Source organism: Giraffa tippelskirchi, chromosome 9 (genome assembly GCF_054371585.1).
Source record: "Giraffa tippelskirchi isolate mGirTip1 chromosome 9, T2T-mGirTip1v1.2.pri, whole genome shotgun sequence".
NCBI classification, from domain to species: domain Eukaryota; kingdom Metazoa; phylum Chordata; class Mammalia; order Artiodactyla; family Giraffidae; genus Giraffa; species Giraffa tippelskirchi.
The window spans coordinates 16,136,805-16,160,456 of record NC_137283.1 but is presented as its reverse complement, the minus strand read 5'-3'; the positions used below and the strand labels follow the sequence as shown (position 1 = coordinate 16,160,456).

At 43.9% G+C, this 23,652-nt stretch overlaps 3 protein-coding genes across 53 annotated transcripts in view; 2 read left to right on the top strand and 1 right to left on the bottom strand.

The window, feature by feature from the left end:
• The window catches only part of FANCD2 (FA complementation group D2), a 52,989-nt gene extending 43,580 nt beyond the window's left edge, over positions 1–9,409 (top strand). For 42 of the 50 annotated variants that reach the window (XR_014064763.1, XR_014064759.1, XR_014064760.1 and 39 more), the window contains 8 exons: positions 376–469; positions 1,285–1,356; positions 2,064–2,102; positions 3,028–3,102; positions 3,876–3,950; positions 6,173–6,319; positions 7,784–7,879; positions 8,966–9,409. Coding sequence is in view for 33 of the 50 variants with exons in the window: in XM_081527883.1 (XP_081384009.1) it covers positions 376–469; positions 1,285–1,356; positions 2,064–2,102; positions 3,028–3,102; positions 3,876–3,950; positions 6,173–6,319; positions 7,784–7,879; positions 8,966–9,046 (679 nt within the window). In the remaining 17 variants the exon portion in view is untranslated. Of the gene's footprint in view, positions 1–375; positions 470–628; positions 779–1,284; positions 1,361–2,063; positions 2,103–3,006; positions 3,103–3,875; positions 3,951–6,172; positions 6,320–7,783; positions 7,880–8,965 lie in introns of all 50 variants that reach the window. The other 8 variants (XR_014064752.1, XR_014064750.1, XR_014064753.1 and 5 more) reach the window with 2 other exon arrangements.
• Positions 9,410–10,046: 637 nt separating this feature from the next.
• On the bottom strand, positions 10,047–13,243 carry FANCD2OS (FANCD2 opposite strand). 2 transcript variants are annotated; one of them, XR_014064766.1, is made up of 3 exons: positions 12,953–13,243; positions 10,199–10,879; positions 10,047–10,146 (listed from the first exon to the last, which is right to left on the bottom strand). XR_014064766.1 is itself a non-coding variant. In XM_081527922.1 (2 exons), the coding sequence occupies exon 2, from the start codon at positions 10,869–10,871 to the stop codon at positions 10,335–10,337; it is 537 nt and encodes a 178-aa protein (XP_081384048.1). In that variant the 5' UTR covers positions 10,872–10,879; positions 13,177–13,243; the 3' UTR covers positions 10,047–10,334. The 2 variants fall into 2 exon arrangements, 1 of the variants encoding a protein (XP_081384048.1); XM_081527922.1 differs by having other exon boundaries at positions 10,047–10,879; positions 13,177–13,243.
• A 2,252-nt stretch (positions 13,244–15,495) lies between these two features.
• On the top strand, positions 15,496–22,402 carry BRK1 (BRICK1 subunit of SCAR/WAVE actin nucleating complex). Its single transcript, XM_081527923.1, has 3 exons — positions 15,496–15,634; positions 21,395–21,477; positions 21,749–22,402. Exons 1-3 carry the CDS (start codon positions 15,517–15,519, stop codon positions 21,773–21,775), a joined length of 228 nt encoding a protein of 75 aa, XP_081384049.1. The 5' UTR covers positions 15,496–15,516; the 3' UTR covers positions 21,776–22,402.
• Positions 22,403–23,652: the final 1,250 nt, after the last annotated feature.

Genomic DNA, 23,652 nt, shown 5'->3' with positions numbered 1-23,652 from the left:
TATCTCATTTGATCCTTTTGATGAATCTGTGAGGTAGATATCATTACCCCTAGTTTACTGATGAGGAAATTGAGCTTTAGAGAGGGAGCTTGCTTGGAACTAGAAACTTAAAGATGGATCTTCTGATCACTACTTTCCTGCTCTTTCTCTGCCACCACACTCTCCCTTTGTGAAATTAATCCCATGGTTTCACAGGCCGTCTTCTTGGCTCATTTCTAAATCCTTCCTGCTCTCATATCCTCCTAGAGTGGACCCTAGTGAAAGCATGTTTTGAGAGGTGGGGAGGGAAATCACTTTGGGTTCCCTGGTTTCTTCCCAGGACTTTTCTTTGTGATGAGTGCATCATTGTATGAGTGGCATACTTTTCTCTTCTAGGACCACGTTCGTCATTTTCTTCCGAGTAATGATGGCTGAACTAGAGAAGACAGTAAAAGGTCTTCAGGCTGGAACAGCAGCAGATTCACAGCAGGTGAGTCAAATTGTCCCACCTCAGGAAGCAGACTCTGGATTATTCGGAAGATGCTGGTGGTTCTTCTCCTTGGGCCTAGAATTTTCTCCTAAGCTATTTTCTTTGACTTACTGAGATCTAGAACTTTTTTCGAAGAGTTCTTGATTTCCTTTCCTCTAGTTGGAAGTGCGGAGAAGGCAATGGCACCCTACTCCAGTACTCTTGCCTGGAAAACCTCATGGACGGAGGAGCCTGGTAGGCGGCAGTCCATGGGGTCGCACAGAGTCGGACACGACTGAAGCGACTTAGCAGCAGCAGCAGCAGTTGGAAGTGAGAATTAAGCTGTTTTCCCTGGCTACTTCCTGGGGGTAACCTTGGACTCCATAGACCTAGTCTGGAAGAAAATATCTTTGGTTGCAGCCTCATGTACCCAGCTGCAACTTGTGAGCTGGCATGAGGTGAACAAGCCTGTTTCAGATCCTGTGGTCCTAGGCCTTGGCAACCTGCTAACCAAAACAGAGCCTTCTGGGAGCAAGAGCTTGCTTAGAGAATCAGAGAAACTACAGGGATATGTTGCAGAGGCTTTTTCCTACTTGTAAATTATTGAAGAGGAGTTGTCTTCTTAGAAAGTTTCAGTAAGGTACCCTAGTGATACCATATATATGCAGGCCTCAGAACCAGTTTGTGGGTTCACTGGTTGCCACGTCTCTTTAGAAGGATAATTGGTTTAAATCTCTGCATAGCTCTGTAGTTCAAGAACCATATATTAGTGGGAACATGGTAAAAGAAGTATTTGGCTGCAATTCGAAGATGCCTGTATATTTGGCTGCCCCCAGATTCATGAAGAGAAGCTCCTCTACTGGAACATGGCTGTTCGAGACTTCAGTATCCTCATCAACCTGATAAAGGTGAGTATGGAGAGGCTGCCTGTTCCATCTCACTGGCTAACTGCAGAAACTGCCAAGGGGCCTGACTTACAAAATGGACCCTCTCAGCTCCTCTCCCCACCCTTTGTTGGGCACCTGCTTCCCCCATCTTCCTCCCTGTGCCCTGCCCATCCTGGATAACACCTTCCCTGCTTCCTGTGCAGTGTCTTTTCCTTCTCTGCCTTCCTCCTTCCAGTCTGTGCCATAGTATTTACTATTTAATGACTCCTTCCCCCTGTCATTCCCCCATGCTCGCTCACCACACCATGAATCTGAGCACATTCCCCGTTGTCTCCATCTTCCAACTTGAATGCCTTCTTTATCCCTCATGTACACTCTGCTCTCCCCAACTCCATGATTTTGCCCAGACTATTCCCCCAGCTTAAGAATGTTTTTCTTTCCTTTCTGCCTCTTTCTTCAGGCTTCCCATCAAGGTTTGGGATCTCTACAATGCCATCTTCTTAACATTCCCTGTTGGTTCCTCTATGCTCCCCTCTTCCTTTTCTTGAACTTCAGTTACAGTGATTACTTTATTCTCCTTTGTGATTGATTTGTTGACATGTTGATATGCCTCCTTCATTTTAGATATCTGTACAACACTCAGAGCTGTGCTTTGCACGGTGGGGAAGAGGCTGGGGTGCTCAGAGGAGCAGATCTCAGCTCTGGTTTCTTGTCCTTCATCTTTCCAGGTGTTTGATAGTCGTCCTGTTCTGTATGCGTGTTTGAAGGTGAGCAATAGACTGGGCCCTCTTTAGTGTTTATTCTTCCTTTGGATCAGCTGAGTGGAATTGCTTAATACCTTGCCCACAAGCCAGTCTCCAGAATCTCTGCTGATAGGTAGTCTAGAAAAGACCATGGATATGTTTTCCTATATTAATTGAATAACCAGAGAAGCCAATTTTCCTATGAGTTTGAAAACTTAGTCTTAGGATGAGTGGCTTAAGTAGCCTCTCCCTGCCATTCCTTCCCAGTCAACAGGAAGGAAGGAGGAGTGGGTGATTCCTCTTTTTAAAGCCCGTGGGTGGCCTCATCAATGTGGGAGCTGGCCTTCTGGTATCCTCCAGGGGAATATCCTGGATTAGCCCTAGATTTGGTGATAAACACATTGGATTAAGAGCTAAGGAAGGCAGTAGGGAGAAAGTTTCTCCCCTTTCCCAGCAGTTCCTTCCAGTAGATGGTGCCCCATACGGTTGTCTCCTGGCTTCTCTCTTCCTCTTTCCTCATACCCCCCACTGGTGCCAGTGTGAGGGATGGTTGAGAAGGGGGAGTCCTTTGCCTGATGGGTAAATTGGGCAGTTGGTCATGTGCGTCCTCAGCTCTACCCAGTTTTTTCCTTTTGAGAGTAAGTTGTCCTCTGAGAGCTGGGGTTCCCCTCAATTCCTCTGTGCCCTCATTCTCAAGCTGAGCAATACCCTTGCACATTGACTGTGTGTGTGGTAGGTAAGTCTGCTTAATTCAGGACGTAACAGGCCTGTTTAGCCTTTGCATTAAGCTATATTCTCTGAATTAACCTTTTGAGCCCTTTCCGATTTATTTTTTACGTATAAAAGAAACACTCTGGTCTGGGAAATGCTATGCTGCCTCAGGCAAGGGCATTTTCCACGAAAGACCTCAGCTAGAGGTCCTCACCAGCTTATCTCTTCTCTTCCTCAGTATGGGCGTCTCTTTGTGGAAGCATTTCTGAAGCAGTGTATGCCGCTCCTAGACTTCAGTTTTAGAAAACACCGGGTAAGAACCAAGAGCAGAGAGCAAAGGCATGCTCTGTGTAGTTGTTCAGAAAATATGTCCACTGCAACTCCTGGGCAGCCATGAGGATAGCCCCCTTACCCCGGTTCTGGGCCACAGGTTGATGTAGGTACCTCAGGTCACTTCAGCTCTCCCAGAGATGCCCATGGGGGACTGAATATTCCATAGTGGACCCACTTTCTGACTTCTCCAGATCTGAGGATGGTTGTCTCTTTTAGCCTGATTTTATTATTCTACTGCAGCCCCAGGACCTCACGTGTTAGTGTGTCATTTGTTTCTGTGTACTTCTCTGGGTCTGGTCTCAGGAATTACAAAAAAAAGGAAAGAAGACTCATTTGTGTCATAAACTGCTCTGTAAGCCTGGAGTCCTAACCACTAGACTGCCAGGCAAGTCCAGGAGATGATTTCTGGCATATATTTAGCAAGTTGAACTTTGCAGAACACTCTCAAAATATTCGGTTGGTTCTTCATAGCTCAGAAAGAGAAAGGGGGAGGACAGCCAGTGAGCACTCCTCCTTCTGTTTGAGGGCCAAATCCATATAATCGTGAAAAATTATGAATCACTGTGTTGTACACCTGAAACTTGAAAAATTTTGTAAATAAACACTACCTCAGTTTGAAAAAGAGGTGATTATCCATCTATGGCTGGAACCTGAGGCTTGATCCTCTTTGGTACTCTTGGTTGCAAGGATATCTTGCACGTAAAATGAAATTAAAACGTTTCATATGGCATTTGTGCATGTTGTTGATTGTAGGAAGATGTTCTGAGCTTACTGGAAACCTTCCAGTTGAGCACGAGACTGCTTCATCACCTGTGTGGGCATTCCAAGGTAAGAGGGAAAGCAGGTCATAATTGTTGGTTTAATCTGTGATTGCTCTTTGGAGATCCATGGGCTCCAATGCCTTCTTCCTTTTTTACCCTTCTTAAGTCTTTATTTCTGAGACTGTGTCTGTCCAATGGCAGTTTATCAGAGTGGTCAAAGCCTCAGTTGCTGCCTGAGATTGGGTAATCATCTCGAGGGAAATTTCTGCATCTGAAATTTCACTCAAACCTCCATAGCCCTGTTTCCTCTAGGACCTCTTCTTTGGTGAGAGAATGTTGGTGAGTCTGTAACTACATACCATACTCTGGGCGGGAGGAATATTATGGAAGTGATGACTCTACTGGAGATGAGAAGTAGTTCTAAAAGCAGTTGTTTTTAGAGCTTTTCTGCTGTATTACTTCCTAGTCAAGGAACACATCTGTCTCTTCTGAGAATATTTTAGCATTCAAGGACTTCTCCACTTAAAGTGGACAGTTGAGCCCTTGTCACTTTTTGTCTGAAGGGGCACAGAAATGTGGAATTGTGAAGTCACTGGCAAACCCATGATTCTTCCACCCAGTTCCTGTCATTCACTTGCTCCTCTGCTTCTAAATTTTTAAGGTGCTGAACAGTGGAATTTTAAGGACTCCGTCCACTAAACAGGGGTACTTTCTATTGTTTAATGTCAGTATAATATGTGTTCAAGAATATTTTAGGTAAATTCGTTGATAATTGATCAATGAAAGATTATGATGTGGAACAGAGAGGTATGGGTGATATGTCTTCTAGGCTGCTTTAGCTTAAAGGACAGCTACCGTTCTCTTCAGAGCACTCTCAGTTCAGTTCAGTTCAGTCGCTCAGTCGTGTCCGACTGTTTGTGACCCCATGGACTGCAGCACACCAGGCTTCCCTGTCCATCACCATCTGCCAGAGTTTACTCAAACTCATGTCCATTGAGTCGGTGATGCCATCCAACCATCTCATCCTGTGTCATCCCCTTCTGCTGCCTCCCTCAATCTTTCCCAGCATCAGAGTCTTTTCCAATGAGTCAGCTCTTCACATCAGTTGGCCAAAGTATTGGAGTTTCAGCTTCAACATCAGTCCTTCCAATGAAGATTCAGGATTGATCTCCTTTAGGATGGACTGGTTGGATCTCCTTGCAGTCAAAGGGACTCTCAAGAGTCTTCTCCAACACCACAATTCAGAAGCATCAATTCTTCTGTGCTCAGCTTTCTTTATAGTCCAACTCTCACATCCATACATGACTACTGGAAAAACCATAGCCTTAACTAGACAGACCTTTGTTGGCAAAGTAATGTCTCTGCTTTTTAATATGCTGTCTAGGTTGGTCATAGCTTTCCTTCCAAGGAGTAAGCATCTTTAATTTCATGGCTTCAGCCACCATCTGCAGTGATTTTGGAGCCCCCCAAAATAAAGTCTGCCACTGTTTCCACTGTTTCTCCATGTATTTGCCTTGAAGTGATGGGACCGGATGCCATGATCTTAGTTTTCTGAACGTTGAGCTTTAAGCCAACTTTTTCACTCTCCTCTTTCACTTTCATCAAGAGGCTCTTTAGTACTTCGCTTTCTGCCATAAGGGTGGTGTCATCTGCATATCTGAGGTTATTGATATTTCTCCCAGCAATCTTGATTCCAGCTTGTGCTTCATCCAGCCCAGCGTTTCTCATGATGTACTCTGCATATAAGTTAAATAAGCATGGTGACAATATACAGCCTTGACGTACTCCTTTTCCTATTCGGAACTAGTCTGTTGTTCCATGTCCAGTTCTAACTGTTGCTTCCTGACCTGCATACAGGTTTCTCAAGAGGCAAGTCAGGTGGTCTGGTATTCCCATCTCTTTCAGATTTTTCCACAGTTTATTGTGATCCACACAGTCAAAGGCTTTGGCATAGTCAATAAAGCAGAAATAGATGTTTTTCTGAAACTCTCTTGCTTTTTTGATGATCCAGCAGATGTTGGCAATTTGATCTCTGGTTCCTCTGCCTTTTCTAAAACCAGCTTGAACATCTGGAAGTTCATGGTTCATGTATTGTTGAAGCCTGGCTTGGAGAATTTTCAGAGTACTCTACCAGACTACCATTTGATGGAATGTGTCTCTGGTCTATACTGGCAGGGCTTACGCTCTTGTTCAGTGTTCAAGATGTTAGGGATTCAAAAGTTTCTGTATAGGAAACGTGAAAGCACGATGATAAATGCAGATGAATTGGTTGCATTTGTTTCCATTCAGATTCACCAGGACACAAAACTCATGAAACATGTGCCTTTGCTCAAAAAGACCCTGGAACTGTTAGTTTGCCGAGTGAAAGCCATGCTCATCGTCAACAATTGCAGAGAGGCTTTCTGGCTGGGCAATCTTAAAAATCGGGACTTGCAGGTAAGCCTTGGACCCTACCAATGGTAATCTCCTACTCTCCTCTTCTGTTCTTTGTGAGAGCATTGGAAAGTATCTAAGGAAGGTGACCTAAGCTCCACTCTCAATACTCAAAACTGCTTTTCTCTTAAGTGGCTGTTTAGCTCTTAAAGTTAAGGTACATTGCTCTTGCGCCCTGGTTGCAGGTTGCGCCCCTCAGCAGCAGCAGCAGAGGCACCAAAATATACCATTGATGTATTAATAAAAGAGGCCTCAGACACAGAGGAGCAGATCAGGAAAACCTTCTTCTACAACTATGGAGAAACTTTTTTTTGTTGTTTAGTTTTGTTTTTTTCACTCTAAAACCAGTCTGTTCTATTCCTGAAATTATTCTCTGGCTGATTTTTTTTTTTTTTTTTTTTTTCTGGCTGATTTTAACAAGTAAGCATTTCTTAGTTCTTTCAACTGTCTGACTGATGGACTGAAATCTTGTGTTGTTTATACTATTTCTTTGGTGTAACACCATTTTTCAAATATAGTCCAAGCCCTTCTCATTCATGTTTATAATATCTGAGTCTCATAATTTATGCATGAAAATAATAAATCCCCAGAGAATTAGCTTCCTTTCTTCACATCAGTGTTATTATGAGAATTGAAGCTCAGAGAGGTTAAGTAACTTGCTTTCAGCAATATGAGTGGAGAAAGGGTTTGAGTCCAAACTGTCCTCATCCAGATTTGGTATTCCTAAACCACTTTAGTATACTATCTTTCAGTCTCTAAATGGCCATTTGTGATTGGTGTGGGTTTTTTTTTTTTTTAATTCAAGTTTTTAAAATTATTTCTTTGTTTTTTTGTTGGGTATGCTGTGTCTTCATTGCTGCTTGGGCTTCCTCTCACTGCAGCAAACAGGGGCTGCTCTGTAGTTGCCATGCACAGGCTTCTCACCGCAGTGGCTTCTTATTGTGGAGCTTTGGCTCCAGGGCTCTTGGCTTCAGAAATTGCTGCACATGGGCTCAATAGTTGTGGTGCACGATGCTTGAGGCCTATGGGATATGCCCAGACCAGGGACTGAACCAGTGTCCCATGCATTGGCAGGCAGATTTTTAACCACTGGACCACCAGGGAAGCCCTGTATATAGTTGATGTGTTGATGTTCACATTCACATACTTTATGGTAGTTGAGAAAGTTTAGAATCATATTGAGCATTACCTGAAAGAGTCACCAATACAGTCTGGCCTTGTAAAACTAGTACGATACTAGAATAGAAAGATGAATCTTTTGTAAAACTACATATTGTGTGAGAGCCATAAGCATCTCAGACGCCTTGGGTTGATTATCACTTCTCTAGCTGCTGGATCACAGGTTGGTGTCTGTGTTTGATCATGTTTGAATGACTTTCTTTGTCTTATAAACTTAAGCCTTTCTCTCCTTGAGACCCATGTGTGATCATTATAACCCACTGTTTGTCTTGGCCCATTCACATTCAGGGTGAAGAGATTATATCCCAGAATTCCCAGGAGAGCACTGCAAATGAGAGTGAGGGTGATGCATCATTCCAGGTCTCTGAGAGCACAGCAGCAGAGGTATGTGCAGGACTTTTCCTGCCTGAGTTTATGATAAATTACTTCTGTGGCCATCTCTAGTCCCTCTAAAAAAGGCTTCTGCACTTAGGTGAATTCTGTGAGGGCCAGAAAAAACACACACACACAATATTATAATCACTCTTGAGTATCTCAAGTTGTGCCATATGTTATACGGTTGAAAATTCCCTTCCATTATAGGCTCTTATTTTCCCTGAATTCGTATCTGAAACCATTTTAGAGGGAGATAGGAAGAGGTCAAAGTGTTTTGTGAGTGTTGAAAAGAATGAGTTAAACCATTTAAACATGTTGTTTGAATATACAAAATAGAAATGTAAAAGCCAAAGCACAGAATGAAAAGCTGTCACCACTGAGGACTAAAATAATAGTAGGAGTCCTTATGCTCTTCAGAGCTACTACTGATGCTGTTGAGATTTTAAAGCAAATAAAAATATACTTATAAAAATTTCTTACAATTTGGGTGGGTTATAGATACCGAGAATCTCAGATTTAAGAACCCTGCTGTAGATACAATTTGTAATGCCATTTCAGGCTGCAAAAATATCGCTTAGTATGAAAAATTCTTTTATTACATGGTTCTCTGTTTTATTTGTATGGAATACCTCCACCTTGTTCTCATAAAAAAGTTTGAGGCAGACAATATCTTATTACTTTGATGCTTTGTCCTAAGCAAACCTCTCAGTTAGATTTTGCAGATCGGAGAGAATCTTATGCTGGATTCCTGTTGTATTTTGAATTTAACCAACATTTCATTCTATACTCGATGCCCATTTTATTCCTATGTCACATACATGCTGTAGTGCTGGAGGGCTGTGGGCTTATTTAAAAATCACACATGGTTGGGTTGCTGAATGGCCTAAGTCAGTATCAAAATGGCTCCCTCTATCATCTTGACTTCAAGGCCATGATCCGAGAATGGGGCAGCCTCTGATTCTTTTCTCAAAAGAATGGTTTAAACCTATCATTGGTTTTAACAGTGAAACAGTACAGTCGTACATGCTGTGGGAGCAGTGTTGCAAGTCATGGGATTGCTCAGATGACCTGAAATAATTATCCTTTGCTTCTTAGGATGGCGAAGAAGATAATGCAAGTGATAGAGAAAAGGAGCAAGAGAGTGATGATGATGAGAGTGATGATGACTCTGATTAAACTACAGAAAGATGCTCCTTCCTCATCTTTGCCAACCACTTACCAATTTGTGTTCAGGGTTACAGATCTGCTGCCTGTCTGCCTTTCTAACTGGAAGCATCCTATTTTGTCCTTAAAAGGGGGGTTCTGTTGAATCAACTCAATTGTGGATTTCACAGGTTGTCTACTAACATAAAGACGGTGGCTTAATGTCTACTATATTAAAGACGAATGTAGCATTACTTACCTATTTGGGTGAACATGGCAGTGCTGTGCTTCAGAACAGTCATGATTCTAGGCTTTGGGAGCTAGTTTTGAAACTCTGGATTTATTCTACAATTTAAGCTTATACCAGTTTTCAAATAAATTCTAAGTTCTGCCTCAGCTACCTTTTGGAATTTCCTTCGTAGGTGAAAATAATGGAGAATTAAAATCGTTATGTTCCCTATTAAAAGGACCATCTTACTTGAGATGAAAACACATTTGTGATCTTTTTGAGGAGTGACAGATTTCTTTTAGTGCTCAAAGAAAGTCAAATATTTGGCTGCATTTTAAATTTTTTGGTGGTTATGTAGACATATAAGACAAAGGTGAAAAAGGCAGCATCCAACTCATGTTAACTTTGGATAAATAATTTTTTTCCCACATTATTCTGAGTTATAATCTAGTTACAAGAATACTACAAAATTATTTGTAGTTGATTAAAAATAGAACATTAAGCATACACTTCAGCTAAAATGGAGAACTCTTCATGTCTTCTGCTCTTATTTCAATGCCAGACTGTTAATATTTGTTAATATTTCTACCCACTTTCATATTCTCTGGTAATGTTAGGGTGTGGCTGGTTAGGTTTTTATGTTGTTTTTTGGTGGGGGAGGTTATTTAATCATTGACCTACATACACATTTTTGACCCCCTTCATCCTCATGTATATAGGAATCCATAATCTCCTTCCTTGACATTCTTCATTTCCCCACCTTACTGTGTTTTTTAGTGTTGAAATGAGTTCACAGTAGGCTCCTTGGTATATATGGTTTAATGGTTCTTTATTACATGTACATGTCAGTGCTGGTTTGACTCTCTTTCAAATGGTTGTTCAGCTTTACAGTGGAAATGTTCTCCTCCCTTGCTCTGTCACTGGCCCATTTTTGGAGGGAAAGGGAGGAGAGGGGCTCCTGAATTGTCACCGCCTGGCTGAAAAGCAAGATAGCTGGGGCAAACACAGTTTCCTTTACAGGGACAGCTCTATGTAAGCTTCAGACACATAGCGAAAGACATGGTGTGAGGAACAGGGATCAGATGGGACTCTTTACTTGGAATGTTGCAAGGCAAAGGTGCACTTCTTGTATGTTGCATACAGCAAGAGGATGGAGCGTAACATCTGTTTGCACATGGTCACTGTCATCTGAATCTGAGGTTCCTTAAGGCCAGTGGGCCACTGGTGCTCCCGGCTAATGATTTTGCAAAAGGCTGACTTGTCTGAAACTCTGAAGGTCCCAGTCCACTTTGGTGGCTGAGCCGTGATGACCCTGCCAAAGACAGAATCCACTCCACTGAGGCGGACAGGCTGGGGCTTCCTGACCAGCCCTTTCTTGTTGTTCATGGTTTGGAGCTCTGATGTGTGACAAGGCAACTTGGGACTCACCCCAGGCTCCAGGAATGGGCTGTCTAGGACTAGAGTGACCTCTTGAAAGCACAGCTGCACTTCAAGGTCAGAAGGGGTATGTGGGAAGCAGGGGGAAGCCCTAAAGGGGTGCTTGGAAGAAGGGGTAGGTGTTGTATGCCGCAACCATTGGAAGCTCTCATCCAGTGGGGTCCATGGTGACCAGAGCTGGTATCCTGCCATTGACAGTCCTAGAGGAGAGGAATCAGAACATGGAATTTCCCTAGCATGCTTTTGGCGAGGGTAGGGCTGTTCAAATTCACATCTCTGTCTCAGTATTAACTTTACCTTATCTCTAGTTCTCATGAACAGATTCCAGTACTTGTTAGGATACAAGTAATTCTATAAAGGGCAGTAGTGGATAGTGACAAGTATTGAGTCTGGTACTCAATACTGTGTGTACTTTATTAAACCTAATCACAAGCCTCTGAAGGTAGGTTCTTACCCATGGTACAGATGGGGAAATGGATTTGTCCAAAAGAGTAGTCCTGTTTGGTGTTAGGATCTGTGCTGTGTTGATAACTGCTAAAGACAGAATCTGTGCCTCTCAGGTGGCACAGAAATGGAAGAAATGCAGATTCTTGGGTCCCCTGCATTCTGCACTTAAACAAACCCTCCAGGGGAGTCTGATGCACCTTACAGTTTGAGAACTTACGCTGTTCCTTTAAGGAACCTCAGCTTTTACTATTCTTAATTATGGACAGTCAGAAGATCATTACCTCTTTTGACACAAGTAACCAGCTCTCTCAGAGCCCTGAGGTACTTATACACCACCTCAGAGGAATTACACCAGGCAGGAGGGGAAAAAGTTCCCAAGGCCAGTCCTTTTTTAAAGGTTTTTCTGGTTCTCCTACGTATGTGTTTTTTGGGCTTCCCTGGTAACTCAGCTGGTAAAGAATCCACCTATAATGCAGGAGACCCTGGTTCAATTCCTGGGTCGGGAAGATCCGCTGGAGAATGAATAGGCTACCTATTCCAGTATTCTTGGGCTTCCCTGGTGGCTCAGCTTGTTAACGATCCATCTGCAATGCAGGAGACCTGGGTTTGAAGCCTGGGTTGGGAAGATCCACTGGAGAAGGAAATGGCTACCCACTCCAGTGTTCTGGCCAGGAGAATTCCATGGACTATACAGAATTATAGAGTCACAAAGAGTCGAATGTGACTAAGCGACTTTCACTTCACTGGGTATGTTTTGTTTTTGTTTTTTTCTTATCTGTGAAAGACCCACTGGTTGAGATTTTTTCCTTTCTTCTTTGAAAATAAAGGAAAAGACGTGGAGGATATGTTGCTAACTCAAAATTTACCCAAGTAGAATTTAGACTTTCCATCTTTCTACTTTAAAATTGTCGGTATATAAAGGATTTCACTGAATTCAAGAGAAACGTAACATTTATTCAGCACCTACCTACTATGACAAGGGGCATGGCAGATCCTTTTCTTTCTAGTCAGGTGTATTTCTCTGCACCTTCACTATTCTCCCACAAAGGTAGCAGCAAATGGGATCCCATCCCACCCAGTAATGGCCCAGGAGAAGTTTGACACCCTCACCATAGTTTGTGAGACAGTGAAATTTGTTTTGAAAAGAGAGTTGTTGGTGACATTTGAAACAGAAGACCTGCCCCTGACAGTGGTTAGTAGAAAGATTTGTTGATTTTCCTCCAGCTGGGGATGTTTTTCCTGAGTTATGCAAGCTATTGTGTGTACTGTGTTCAAATATCTGGACTGCCTTAGGATGAGAAAGTGACAACCAAGGGATAGTTACCTGTTCAAAACAGCCTATGAAAGGCTTCTGGTGCTTGATATTCTGACCCTAAGAGCACACATCCAGGATCAGGGCTGCTCTGGTACCCCATCAAGGCAAGGTGGTGGGTGGAGAGTGTTAACTCTGAATATATAATACGGAGAAAAAAAAAAAGAAAATCCAGGAGCCTTTCTTCATGTCTCTTGAGAGGAAATCGGCCAGAGGGAAAAGACTATCAAGTGTCCAGCTGAAATACTCAGCAGAACCAACATGGAATGAAAGAGGGTGTCCGACCCCAGGTCCCTTCCACCACTTTTACAAAAGGATCAAATAAGGCTAGTTCACTGCTCACCCCTACCAGCCATGAGTCTCCATCATCCACTTCAGGAGGAGTTGAACCTAGTAAGTCTGTTCAAGCTGCTCTAAGAACTCCCAGGTAGGGAACACCTGCTTCTAGCCCCAAAGGTTTCCCCTTCATACCCTTCCTCCTACGTCAAGAAACCCAGTCCCTTCATTTCCCCACCTGGGAACGGGGAAGACAGGGTCAAAGTGCAGCTGAGGTCCTTGTGAACTGTGATCCCGAGGTGCTGGAGCTGCCCTGAGAGGGGCAGGCTCCCCCTCCCAGTGAGAAGAGGGGCTTGTACCCCGGGGATCCCTACCCCGGGGCAGGGGCCCGACGGATGTGGCCGAGGCGGAGGTGGTGGTGGGAGCCCGGGCCCGGTCCCACCATCCGGGCCGTAGTCTCACCTGCTGAACTCCGCGGGCCTCACGCTCCAGAGTGGCGGCGGCTGTTCCCTGGCCGCATCTTTTCTTCACCGGGTGCTTGGCAACAACCTTTGTGACCCAGGACGTGGCGGCGGGGTGGGAGGGGTGGGGGGGGGGCGGGGAGAGCCCGAACCGTGGAAGGGGCGCGGTGAGGGGCGGGAATCGAAGCGCCCAGCTCGCTCGGAGCCCCCATCTCACTGGTCCGGGATTCAGCCTTCAGGAGTGCTGAACCGAATTCTGTTCCCTCTGTTCCCCTCCACCTCTTCCCCACCTCGCCACGGCGATGTGCTTTTGATCTATCTGGTCAAAGAGGACTGCTGCTGCTGCTGCTAAGTCGCTTCAGTCGTGTCCGACTCTTTCCGACCCCATAGACGGCAGCCTACCAGGCTCTCCCGTCCCTGGGATTCTCCAGGCAAGAACACTGGAGTGGGTTGCCATTTCCTTCTCCAATGCATGAAAGTGAAAAGTGAAAGTGAAGTCGCTCAGTCGTGTCCGACTCTTAGCGACCCCCTGGACTGCAGCCTACCAGGCCCCTCGGTCCATGGGATTTACCAGGCTAGAGTACCCGAGTGGGGTGCCATTGCCTTCTCCGCAAAGAGGACTACGGAGCCCATTTCAAAGACTGGCCAGAAACCTGCCTGCATAAACGTCATGGGAGGGGGGAGCTGTGGTTATTATTAAAAGGTAAGCTCTACCCTTTAAACCCTGCTCTGAGTTACCCAGAGTTCTGAAGGCTTTTGTGGCTGCACTGAATAATCCCAGTGCAAGGACCGAGAATTTACAGGTGTTCCCCTGTCAAGATGGAGAAAGATACATCTCTCCTTGACTTCCCAACCAAAAACTGCTTTCTATCAAACTTCAAAAAGGAAGATTCTGGAAAAAAAAAAAAAAAAAAGGAAGATTCTCATTCTCAGAAAGCTGAAAAACTGACACTTTCACCTTAGTAAAAGAGTGATTTGGCTACTTTTAAACTTCATTGCAAACAATTACTCTGGAAGACTCGGGGAAGGGAGGTCTACCCAGTTGACTCCTATATCCACAGTGCCTGACTATCACAGTGCCTGGCAGGGTGCAGTATTTGTAGGAAGAATTGACGAATGGCCCACCTGCCCTTCCCTTACCCAGAAACCGCCCATGCACTTTGTGAACCCATGGAACACAGCGCAAACAGCTGTCACTTCTGTGTGACTCTGGGTGAAGCTGAAGGGGGTTGACTGGGCATCTCCCGGATGGGGTCAGGCTGAGATCCTGGTTTGGAAGACCAGATAGTCTTGAGGGACTTGTCAAGGATTATCAGATGCCCACTGTGGGTATGTGTGTCCCCTATGGAAGGAGAGATAAGTGGAGAGAGTTGGAGGAGGTTGGAGGCAGAGAGGGGAGAGGGACAGAGAATGATGAAACTTCGAAGAGACTAAAATGGTTTTAACTTACCACTTTTTAACCCAGTAAGTTTATTTTGATTTTCGTCTTGAATGATTTTGCATAGTTGCAATTTTTTTAAAAGTGTATTTTGTTTTCCCCTTCAATTCATCATCTGTGTTATGCTGCCGTAGTATTTTTCCTGATTAGCATTTAAATGACTGCATAATACTGCCGAATGGTTATACCAGTGTTTAGCCATTCCCCAACTGTTGAGATTTTTAAAAAACAGATTATCTTAAAGAACATATCTGCGCTGAAAGTGTTTTCTTTCTCAATAATTTTGTTAAATAATTCAAAAAGTTTGAAAATGTATACAGCTCTTGCCATCAATTTACAAATTTCCTTCTGAAGAGACTGTCAGTTTACAGTGTGATCAGCTAATCGCGACTTTACCAATTTCCCCTCAGCCTCTTAATAACTGAAAAAAATAACGTTTTGTTCATTTGATAATTGCAAAGTGGCACATCATGTTCTGTTGTTTAAAAGGCATTTAAAAAATGATTTGTATTTAATGTGGTTTAATTAGCTATGCCCAGCTTAGTTGGACATAGATCGCAAGCTTACTTTGGAGCACTTGAGAGACGTGGTGAATGCGGCCCCATGCGCCGCCCCCTGTTCCCCGCCAACCCGGCAACGACCATAACTGCCAGAGACAGAGGTGGGTAATTGAGGGGGATCTTTGCGCCTGCGCAGCCTATTTTCCTCATCGGCGTGAGGCGGGTCTGCTCAGGAGCGTGGGAGCAAAGCGAAGACGCCATCGAGGCCTTGACAATGCGCAGGCGCATCACAAGGCCCTGGGATTGGTGGGTACCCAGGCACGGTGTGGGAGAGCGGCGCAGGCGCCCTGGCGGCCTGGAGGGTCGAGGCTGCTGCGCAGTCGCTCTTCCTCAGGCAGCAGCCATGGCGGGACAGGAGGATCCGGTGCAGCGAGAGATTCACCAGGACTGGGCGAACCGGGAGTACATTGAGGTCATCACCAGCAGCATCAAGAAAATCGCAGACTTTCTCAACTCATTCGGTCAGCGGGCGAGCAGGGGGAGGCTGGGAAGAGGGAAGCCCGCTGAGGGAGGGCGCTGAGAAGCTTCGAAGGGGAGTCTGAGTGCCCTAGGCTCCTGCTGATTTTCGCTTCCTCCTTCAGGCCGCACCTTCCCCTTCTCGCCCTGACCCCGGGTTCCACTGGACAGTCCTTGTGGGGTTATCCTGCCCCAGACTGAGCTCTTCGGCAGCTTTGCCTTTACCCCGGTTCCATTATCGAGTCTTTCCTTTTCCCGGACACGTCCTGGCAACCCCGTCCATCGTCTGCGCCTTTTCTTCTCTTCAGTCGCCTCCCTTCCTCCTCTGTGCTTCGTTTCCAGTTCCCACTTGGCTCTCAGAACGCAGCATGATCTTGTCACTGCCCTGTAAAGACTCTAGAGGTTTCCCATCTCCTTTCGAATCGAGCCTTCTAGTCGTGCCTCCGGCCCCTCCTGTCAGTCCCTTCTTGTCCTGTGCTGAGCGGGAGCAGATGAGGGCAAAGGTCCACGTCTTGTCACGCCATGGACATCTGCATTGCTAGTATGAAACCGACAGTGGGTGTTCTGCTTCGAGCAAAATCTTCCCTAGGCATTCGCCTACTCATGACAGCCTTCAGTTCTTTCCGCTTTGTCCCACATCCTTCTGGACAGCAAGCCGGTAGCAGATACCCCTACCTCCTGTTCTCCAAGTGTTTCTTTGACAGAACTGAACACTCGGTAGACTTTCTGTGTCATCACAAGGAGTGGGAATGACATTTTTCCAACTGGTGTGCCTCTGGTCCATTCTTTCAGCAATGTTAAATGGTTAAGATTAAGTAGGGGTCAATGATGTATAAGAAAAGATTTGAAAAGGAATTATTTTCTAGCTAGAGAACCTGATACATCCTAAGGAGTATAAGGACAGAGCAAAAGTTTGGTTAGAAGGCAGAGGCAAGAGAAACTAAGTCTTGATTACAAGGCTATCTCTTAGGCTCCGTGGGGGAAAAAGCATCATTTCCTGCCTTTAAAGAATTTCTGTCTTGAAGATGAAATAATGATAGCTTTAGAACAAAGCAGAATATTGTTTATGTTTTAATGTATTTACATATAAGGTGTCTTGGTGTGGTGGATTACCTCACTCAGGGAATAGGAGTGATGTTAGTATTAATGAGAGACAATAGGATAAATTTTATGTCAGTGATACAAATTCTCACATATAACTTGCTGTAGTGGTTGTAATAGGAAATGGTAGTCAAGAAATCATAGAGCTCATGTATCCTGAAATTATTTTTTAAAGTTCTTTGCAAACTCTTTCAGTGTTACTTCTCCTGATTGTCTCTTCTGCTTCCCTAGAGAGCTGAACTATTATGGGGGTTCTTTAGGGCACTTTATACTCATAACTTTTCCTCAGAGGAAGGACCAGATAAAACAAAATATTCCATGTGCAGGGAGGGATAGAGTGATGACAGGATGGCAGCTTTGAAACTTTGGCTTAGACTAGAGAGGCAGTGGAATGTGGTTGGACAAATAACTGACAAAGAATTTTTACTTTTTAAAAGATATTAATTTATTTATTTGGCTGAGCCATTTGGCCTTTGTTACGGCAAGTGGGATCTTTAGTTGTGGCATGTGGGATCTTTAGTTGTGGCATGTGGGGTCTAGTTCCCTGACCAGGGATTGAACCTGGGCTACTTGCATTGGGAGTACAGAGTCTTGACCACTGGACCACGACGGAAGTCCTGAGAGCTTTTACTTTTAAAACCAGAAGTAAAAGAGTTCATTTATATGGTAGGAGTTAATATCTGATACGTAGACATAGAATATCCTAACAGAGTATTAAGAATGTTCAATTCAGTAAATAAAGCATCTAAGTTAAACTGGGGCTGTTTTTCATAATTCAAAGTGACCTTGTGTCTGAATCTCCCTAGTTGGTATCTAGGTAATATAATAACTTCATTTCTGAGCATTTAATCATATTAATCCACCCGCAATGCAGTAGACCCCAGTTTGATTCCTGGGTTGGGACGATCCCCTGGAGACGGGATAGGCTACCCACTCCAGTATTCTTGGGCTTCCCTAGTGGCACAGTTGGTAAAGAATTCACCTGCAGTGCGGGAGACCCCAGTTTGATTCTTGGGTTGGGAAGATCCTCTGGAGAAGGGAATGGTTACACCCACTCCAGTATTCTTGCCTGGAGAATTCCATGGACAGAAGAGCCTGGCGAGCTACATACAGTCCATGGGGTCGCAAAGAGTTGGACATGACTGAGTGACTTTCACTTTCAGTCATATTAATAAACATGCATTCATCTCTGACATAAAACTTTTTGGCACAAAAAAAAAAAATTAAAACTTTTTGGCATGTTACTGTAGTCTTAGTTGGTGAGTCTTGGAATTAACCAAAAATTGAAGCATTTGAGCTTAGAATTTGTGGAGGAGAAATATCTCTTCTCTTGCTATATAAGCAAGGAAATATATGCTGCTGTGAAATTTTATCAAATATGTGTGTTACATTTTACCAGATAGAAAACAAAGGCTTTTCTCTCTCTCTTTTTTTAATTTCCAGCAAGTCCTGGACTAAGGAAATAGACACACAGGATTCCAATCTTTCAGGAGCTGGAAGAAATGGCTTCCCTTGGCTTCGGCCATTATTTTCCTTTAAAGTGGGGGTAATGGCCTAACGTTAGAAATTACTAGGTGATTTTTGAAGATTTTAGAAAGTGGATTTAGCCCTTTTAAAGAAGAGCAGTTAATTACAAATAGGAATAATTAGGAAGCACAATTAAAGGTTAAAGCAATTTGACTTAGCAGTTAGATATACCTGAGGCAAGGTCCCGAAGTTTGATGATATCACGATATGAGAGTTTAGGCAAAGACCAAAAGGCTGAGAAACTCGATAAATCATAAAGATAGACAAGGACATTGTCTTGGCATTGGATGACTCAGGATGAATGAGTGTGGGATGCATTTTCCCATTCTAAGTCATTAGCATGACTCCTCCATTTTGATGTGTGGCTGGGGGGCTTGTATCGTGTGTGTAATGTAATTTGGTGGCACAGAGGTTTAGCAGGTGTTTCCTTTGAGGGGCATCTGTAGCTCTTTGAAAATGGCAGCAAACCTACAGTACTCACCCTGAGCGTAATAGGCTGTGTAGGCCATGTGCTTTGGAGAGGGAACTGTTTTTCCAGAATACCTAATGACTCTGAACAGCTTTACCTGTGATTCTGGCTGGTGGGAGTAGGGTTTTGATCCATTTGTGGTTTTCTCTTTGAGCATTGGTGGACCACTGGGGCCTAAGGACACAACCATCATGATGTACCACAAGCATCCTAACACTAGGCCTATTCTGTACTTTGAATGGATGAAGTTTCTAAAAATAGATTGTTACAAATGATAGCTTTTTATTTTTATACCTTTTTTTCCTGACTCTGAAGCTAATACATGCAGAGACATGTAACCAAAAAAATAGAGTGTGTAGCTATTTTTAAATCTAGATTTTCTTAATACTTAGCCAACAAATATTACTTGCCTGTTGTGACTCCAGCTGTGTGTCAGATGCTGTGAGAAAGGAATAAATAAGAATAAATGGACAGAGCCACTTCCAAGAGGTTTAGAATTTTGTTGGAGAAATAAAGTCTTCCCTTGTGGCTCAGTCCGTAAAGAGTTGCCTGCAATGCGGGACACCTGGATTTGATCCCTGGGTTGGGGAGATCCCCTGGCAAAGGAAATGGCAAGCCACTCCAGTATTCTTGCCTGGAGAATCCAAAGGACAGAGGAGCCTGGCAGGCTACCATCAATAGGGTTGCAAAGAATCAGACACGACTGAGCGACTAACACTTTCACTGTCACTTTGGAGAAGTAAGGTCTTATGAGAAAGACAGTGTTGATTTTTGTAGGCTAAAATTATGTGCAGTAAGCGTTCAGAGAAATTGTTTGATAACTGGCATTTGTTAGAGGTGGTCATGTATGGATACCGTTAAACACCCTGATGAGGACAGATGGCATTTTCAGTTACAGTCTGATAATGTACATATAAATGCCTTGTGGTTTCAAATTTGTGCAGCTGCCAGGTGCTTTCCCAGTATTTTGTTTGAACCAGTGTGTATTTAATGGAATCTGGAATATGACTGAAGTTTCTAGAGTTCAACATATTAAATTTTCAGTAGTGCTTATCAGTGCAGGCCAGTAACACAGTGTTGTTCTTGGATTCTGACTCATCACCAGATTGACAGAGCTGGAACAGAACAGCCACCCAGGAAGGAACCCTCCCTCTCACCACCCCACCCCTTCATTTTGGCCGTGACTTTTTTTATGGGAGATGACAGGTTGTCAGTGATAACATGCGTGCTCATTCTGAATAGCCTTTGAGCTTCTGAAAACCAGGCTGAAAAGAGATCAGGTCCTGTGGGCCCTGGGAATTAGAAGCAGCAGCACTTGCAGATTAAACACACACACACACACACCCACCCCCTACCCCCCAACCCCCTGCCAAGAACATGTATATGTTTGGCTCAGTCCCTTCACTGTTCACCTGAAACTGTCACAACATTGTTAATTGGCTATACCCCAGTACAAACTGGTTTTGGTGTTTAAAAAAAAACAAACTCAATATTTAAAAGAAGAAGGAACAGCGTCCAGGATAGGCAAATCCTTACAGAAGAGGGAAGATTATGTCCACTTGCAAAGACCTCTCAGAGGTCCACTTTGAACTGACTTGAAGGAGAATGCTTAGACAGGCAAGATGAATTAAGATTTGGACTTGATGAAATGAAAGTCGAGGCAAGAATCAGAGTGTGGGAGATTTGTTAAATTGGGTGCTGAAGTACTTTTGCATAACATCCAGGGAAGAGTTGAAAAGGAGGATTGTGAGCTAAGTGTTAAATCACTGGGTGGGAGACTCCTCAGGGTCTCCTTGGCCTCTGAGATTATTTTCTTCCTCTTGTCATTTCCCCTCTCGTGGAAAGTCTTGGTTTGCCATTAATTATCAAGTGGCCATCTGTACAGCCTTGGTGTATCAGTTTTTTATTTCTATGGCTGCCATAACAGATTACCACAAATGTAGTGGCACAAACCACATACATTTATTATCTTAAGTCATGTACATCTGAAGTCCAGCTGTGGTTTGCTGGGCTGAAACCAGTGTCAGCCCAGAGCCTCCCTCCTCAGCTGGAGGCTCTAGGAGAGGAGCTGTTTCCTTGCCCATAACTTGTGGGCAGAACTCAGTCTCTTGCAGCTGTAAGAATAAGATCCGTATTTCCTTGCTGGTTGTCAGCTAAGGACCACGCCCAGCTCCTAAAGGTCATTTGCATCCCTTGGTTCATGGCCTCCTCCTTCCATCTTCGGAACCTGCAATGACAGGTTGAGTCCCTTTCACATCCCTTGTCCTTCTGCCTTTTTCTTGCCTTTCATGTCTATATTTATGGACTTGTGATTACATGGGGTCCATCTGGGTAATCCAGAATCTCAAGGTCCTTCACCTCAGCCACATATGCAAAGTCCCTTTGCCTGTGAGATATGTATTTGTGGGTTCTGGGAATTAAAGCCTGGACATCTTGGCGGGGGGGCAGTATTCTCTGCCTGTCACATTTGGTAGGAGGTTAAGCAGATCCTCCCTAAGCAGCTGTGTTCCTAAGATACTTCTAACCTTATCCTCCCACTGCCTTGCTTTGCCTACTCGCTCACATTTGTGCCTTGCATGATACAGCATTCCTCCTTGTCATCTTAGGGGCTGGCGTGTGTCTGTGTCTGGAATGGCATTAATCCTGAATGTCCGTCTTCTTTTACCAGATATGTCTTGTCGCTCAAGACTTGCAACGCTAAACGAGAAATTGACAGCTCTTGAACGGAGAATAGAGTACATAGAAGCCAGGGTGAGTATGCCGGGCACGGGGCTTCCTCATGAGGCACGCGTGGCTCTGTGAGAGAGAATGCACATTCTCACTTATTGCTGCAAAAACTTGGAAGCAGAAACAGGCTTAGAGAAGTTAAGTACCTTGCCCTAATTTAAACCTCCTTTCTGGGACTCCGAAGCTGTCACCTTTTTCTACCACTCCCCAGCTACCTAGGATATAAAAATTTAATAAAATTTTAGACCCTGCTAATGCTTTTAAATTTATCTAATTGTCAGTTTTCCTTTGACAGGTGACAAAAGGTGAAACCCTCACCTAGGACTGTGCCATGCTGCTGCTGGGAAGTTTGCTCTTACAACACGCAGCCTCTCGTGGGAAAGGCCCCAGCAGCCTTCAACTCCTTCCTCTCTCCTTAAAGAACAACAGGGCTTATTCTTGTTTTTCTTTTTTTCAAAAGTGTGGCCTTTGGGCTCTGCCATGCACACCCAGAAGTGTGATGTGGCATGTGGGGAGGAATCCAGGGGACCTCTCGGGAACATTGTTAGGCATTTTACCTCTTCAGTAACGTTCTGTAGAACTGCTTGTCAACACATTTGAGGCACTGAGAGCCAAAAGCCTGGGACTCTGTCAAGGTCCTCCCCACCTCTCTCTCTCTCTCTCTCTCTCTCTCTCAGTCTTTCCTTCTAGCTCTCGTTGCCTGTGCATTGATTCTATAAACAGTCCTTGTCTTCTTCCCACCTTTGGCTTGGGGTGAGAAGCAGTCCTGGCTGAGATGCCCTGGCGAGGTGGCTGCCAGAGAATGTTGTTGCTAACCCATCAGTTTCTTGTCCTTTTGGGGAGGTCAAGGCCAGGCCCCCACTTGGCTTGAAAAGGGACATTTTCAGAGTTTTCTGTCACTCGGGGTGTCTTTACCTCTCATATTTCCCTAATAAACTCCTCAACTTTATCTGACTGCTGTGATTGTGGTGGGGAGAGGAGCTAGAGATGGGGTGCACCTCTTCCACAGAGATCTGATGTGTGGGATTCTTAATCTAACAAAACTTTCAGATGTAGCCGTTTGATCAAAGCCTAGGTGGCTTGCAAGCTGGAGCCCCCATATTTGGACTTTGAGCTCATTCATCCTGGGAATCCTTTGGTCATTCAGCAGACATTTACCAAGTACTTACTATGTAGGGACTTTATGCTCCAATAAAATATACAGTGTTGAATCAGGTGTGATGCTTACCGTCTATTGAAATACCAGCATCTACACAGTTTAACTGCAATCCATGGCAGACTATGAGTTTTATTAGCTACAAGCTAAATGTCTACTTTTAAAAAGGAAATCGTTTAAACAGAAATGTCTAAAACTTTTCATTCTAGCGTCAATGCTTACTATAAACTTGTGCCAACCCGCTAGGCTTAACCCCCATTTAGAATTTTCATTTTAGTCACATAGAAGTCATTTCTCCCTTTTCAGATCTTATTTGCCACTGAAGGTCTAGCTTAAGGCAAACCTCCTCCATAAAGTTTTCCTGACTACCTTTTCACTGAGTGCTGCACTGTTGGTTTTCGCAGTCCCTCCCATCCTGCCGTGCTAACACCACTTCAGCCCTGACTTTGATCTCGTTCTCTGACTTAGCGTCTGCATCTTACAGTATATATGAGCACCTTAGTCTTGTATTGTCCAGCTGGGTACTTTGCAGAAAGCAGGCAGTCAGTAAATAGCGATTGAAATGACTTGCAGAGCTCAAGCTGCAAGCACACATCTGTGCTTAGGTCCTTGTTTAGACCTTTGGAAGACCATCTGAAGTAGTACCTTCATTTAAAAAGGTGATGTTACAATGGAGGCAAAACTGTCATCCTTTACTTTGGTAATGGCTGTTTTTGAACATTATTGAGCTCATCTGATATGCTTTTTTAACAATTTTTTTGCTTGAGATTATTATTCATAATATCTTCCCTGTCCTTTCTGGGATAAAAAAGTTACTATTCCTGAAGTTCAGGTTTTAGATTATCTGGTGCTCTGCAGTCAGTTTAACAGATACTTATCAAATTTCTACTATATTCAGTGACTATAATGAGATAGTAATAGAGGCAAAAATGATGGTAATCTTCCTTAGATGACATGTGAAAATGATAATTTTTTATGGTTCTATAGACACTCTTTATTGATATTAAAGTAATATTTCTAAAAGAAAAATAATGCCCTAAATA

Excerpts from the sequence above, each read along its gene's own strand:
- FANCD2OS (XM_081527922.1), bottom strand. The coding sequence starts at position 10,871 with ATGGCAGGATACCAGCTCTGGTCACCATGGACCCCACTGGATGAGAGC.
- BRK1 (XM_081527923.1), top strand. The coding sequence starts at position 15,517 with ATGGCGGGACAGGAGGATCCGGTGCAGCGAGAGATTCACCAGGACTGG. Across the intron at positions 15,635-21,394 it reads AGACTTTCTCAACTCATTCG|ATATGTCTTGTCGCTCAAGA; the intron begins GTCAGCGGGCGA and ends TTCTTTTACCAG. Across the intron at positions 21,478-21,748 it reads TAGAGTACATAGAAGCCAGG|GTGACAAAAGGTGAAACCCT; the intron begins GTGAGTATGCCG and ends TTCCTTTGACAG.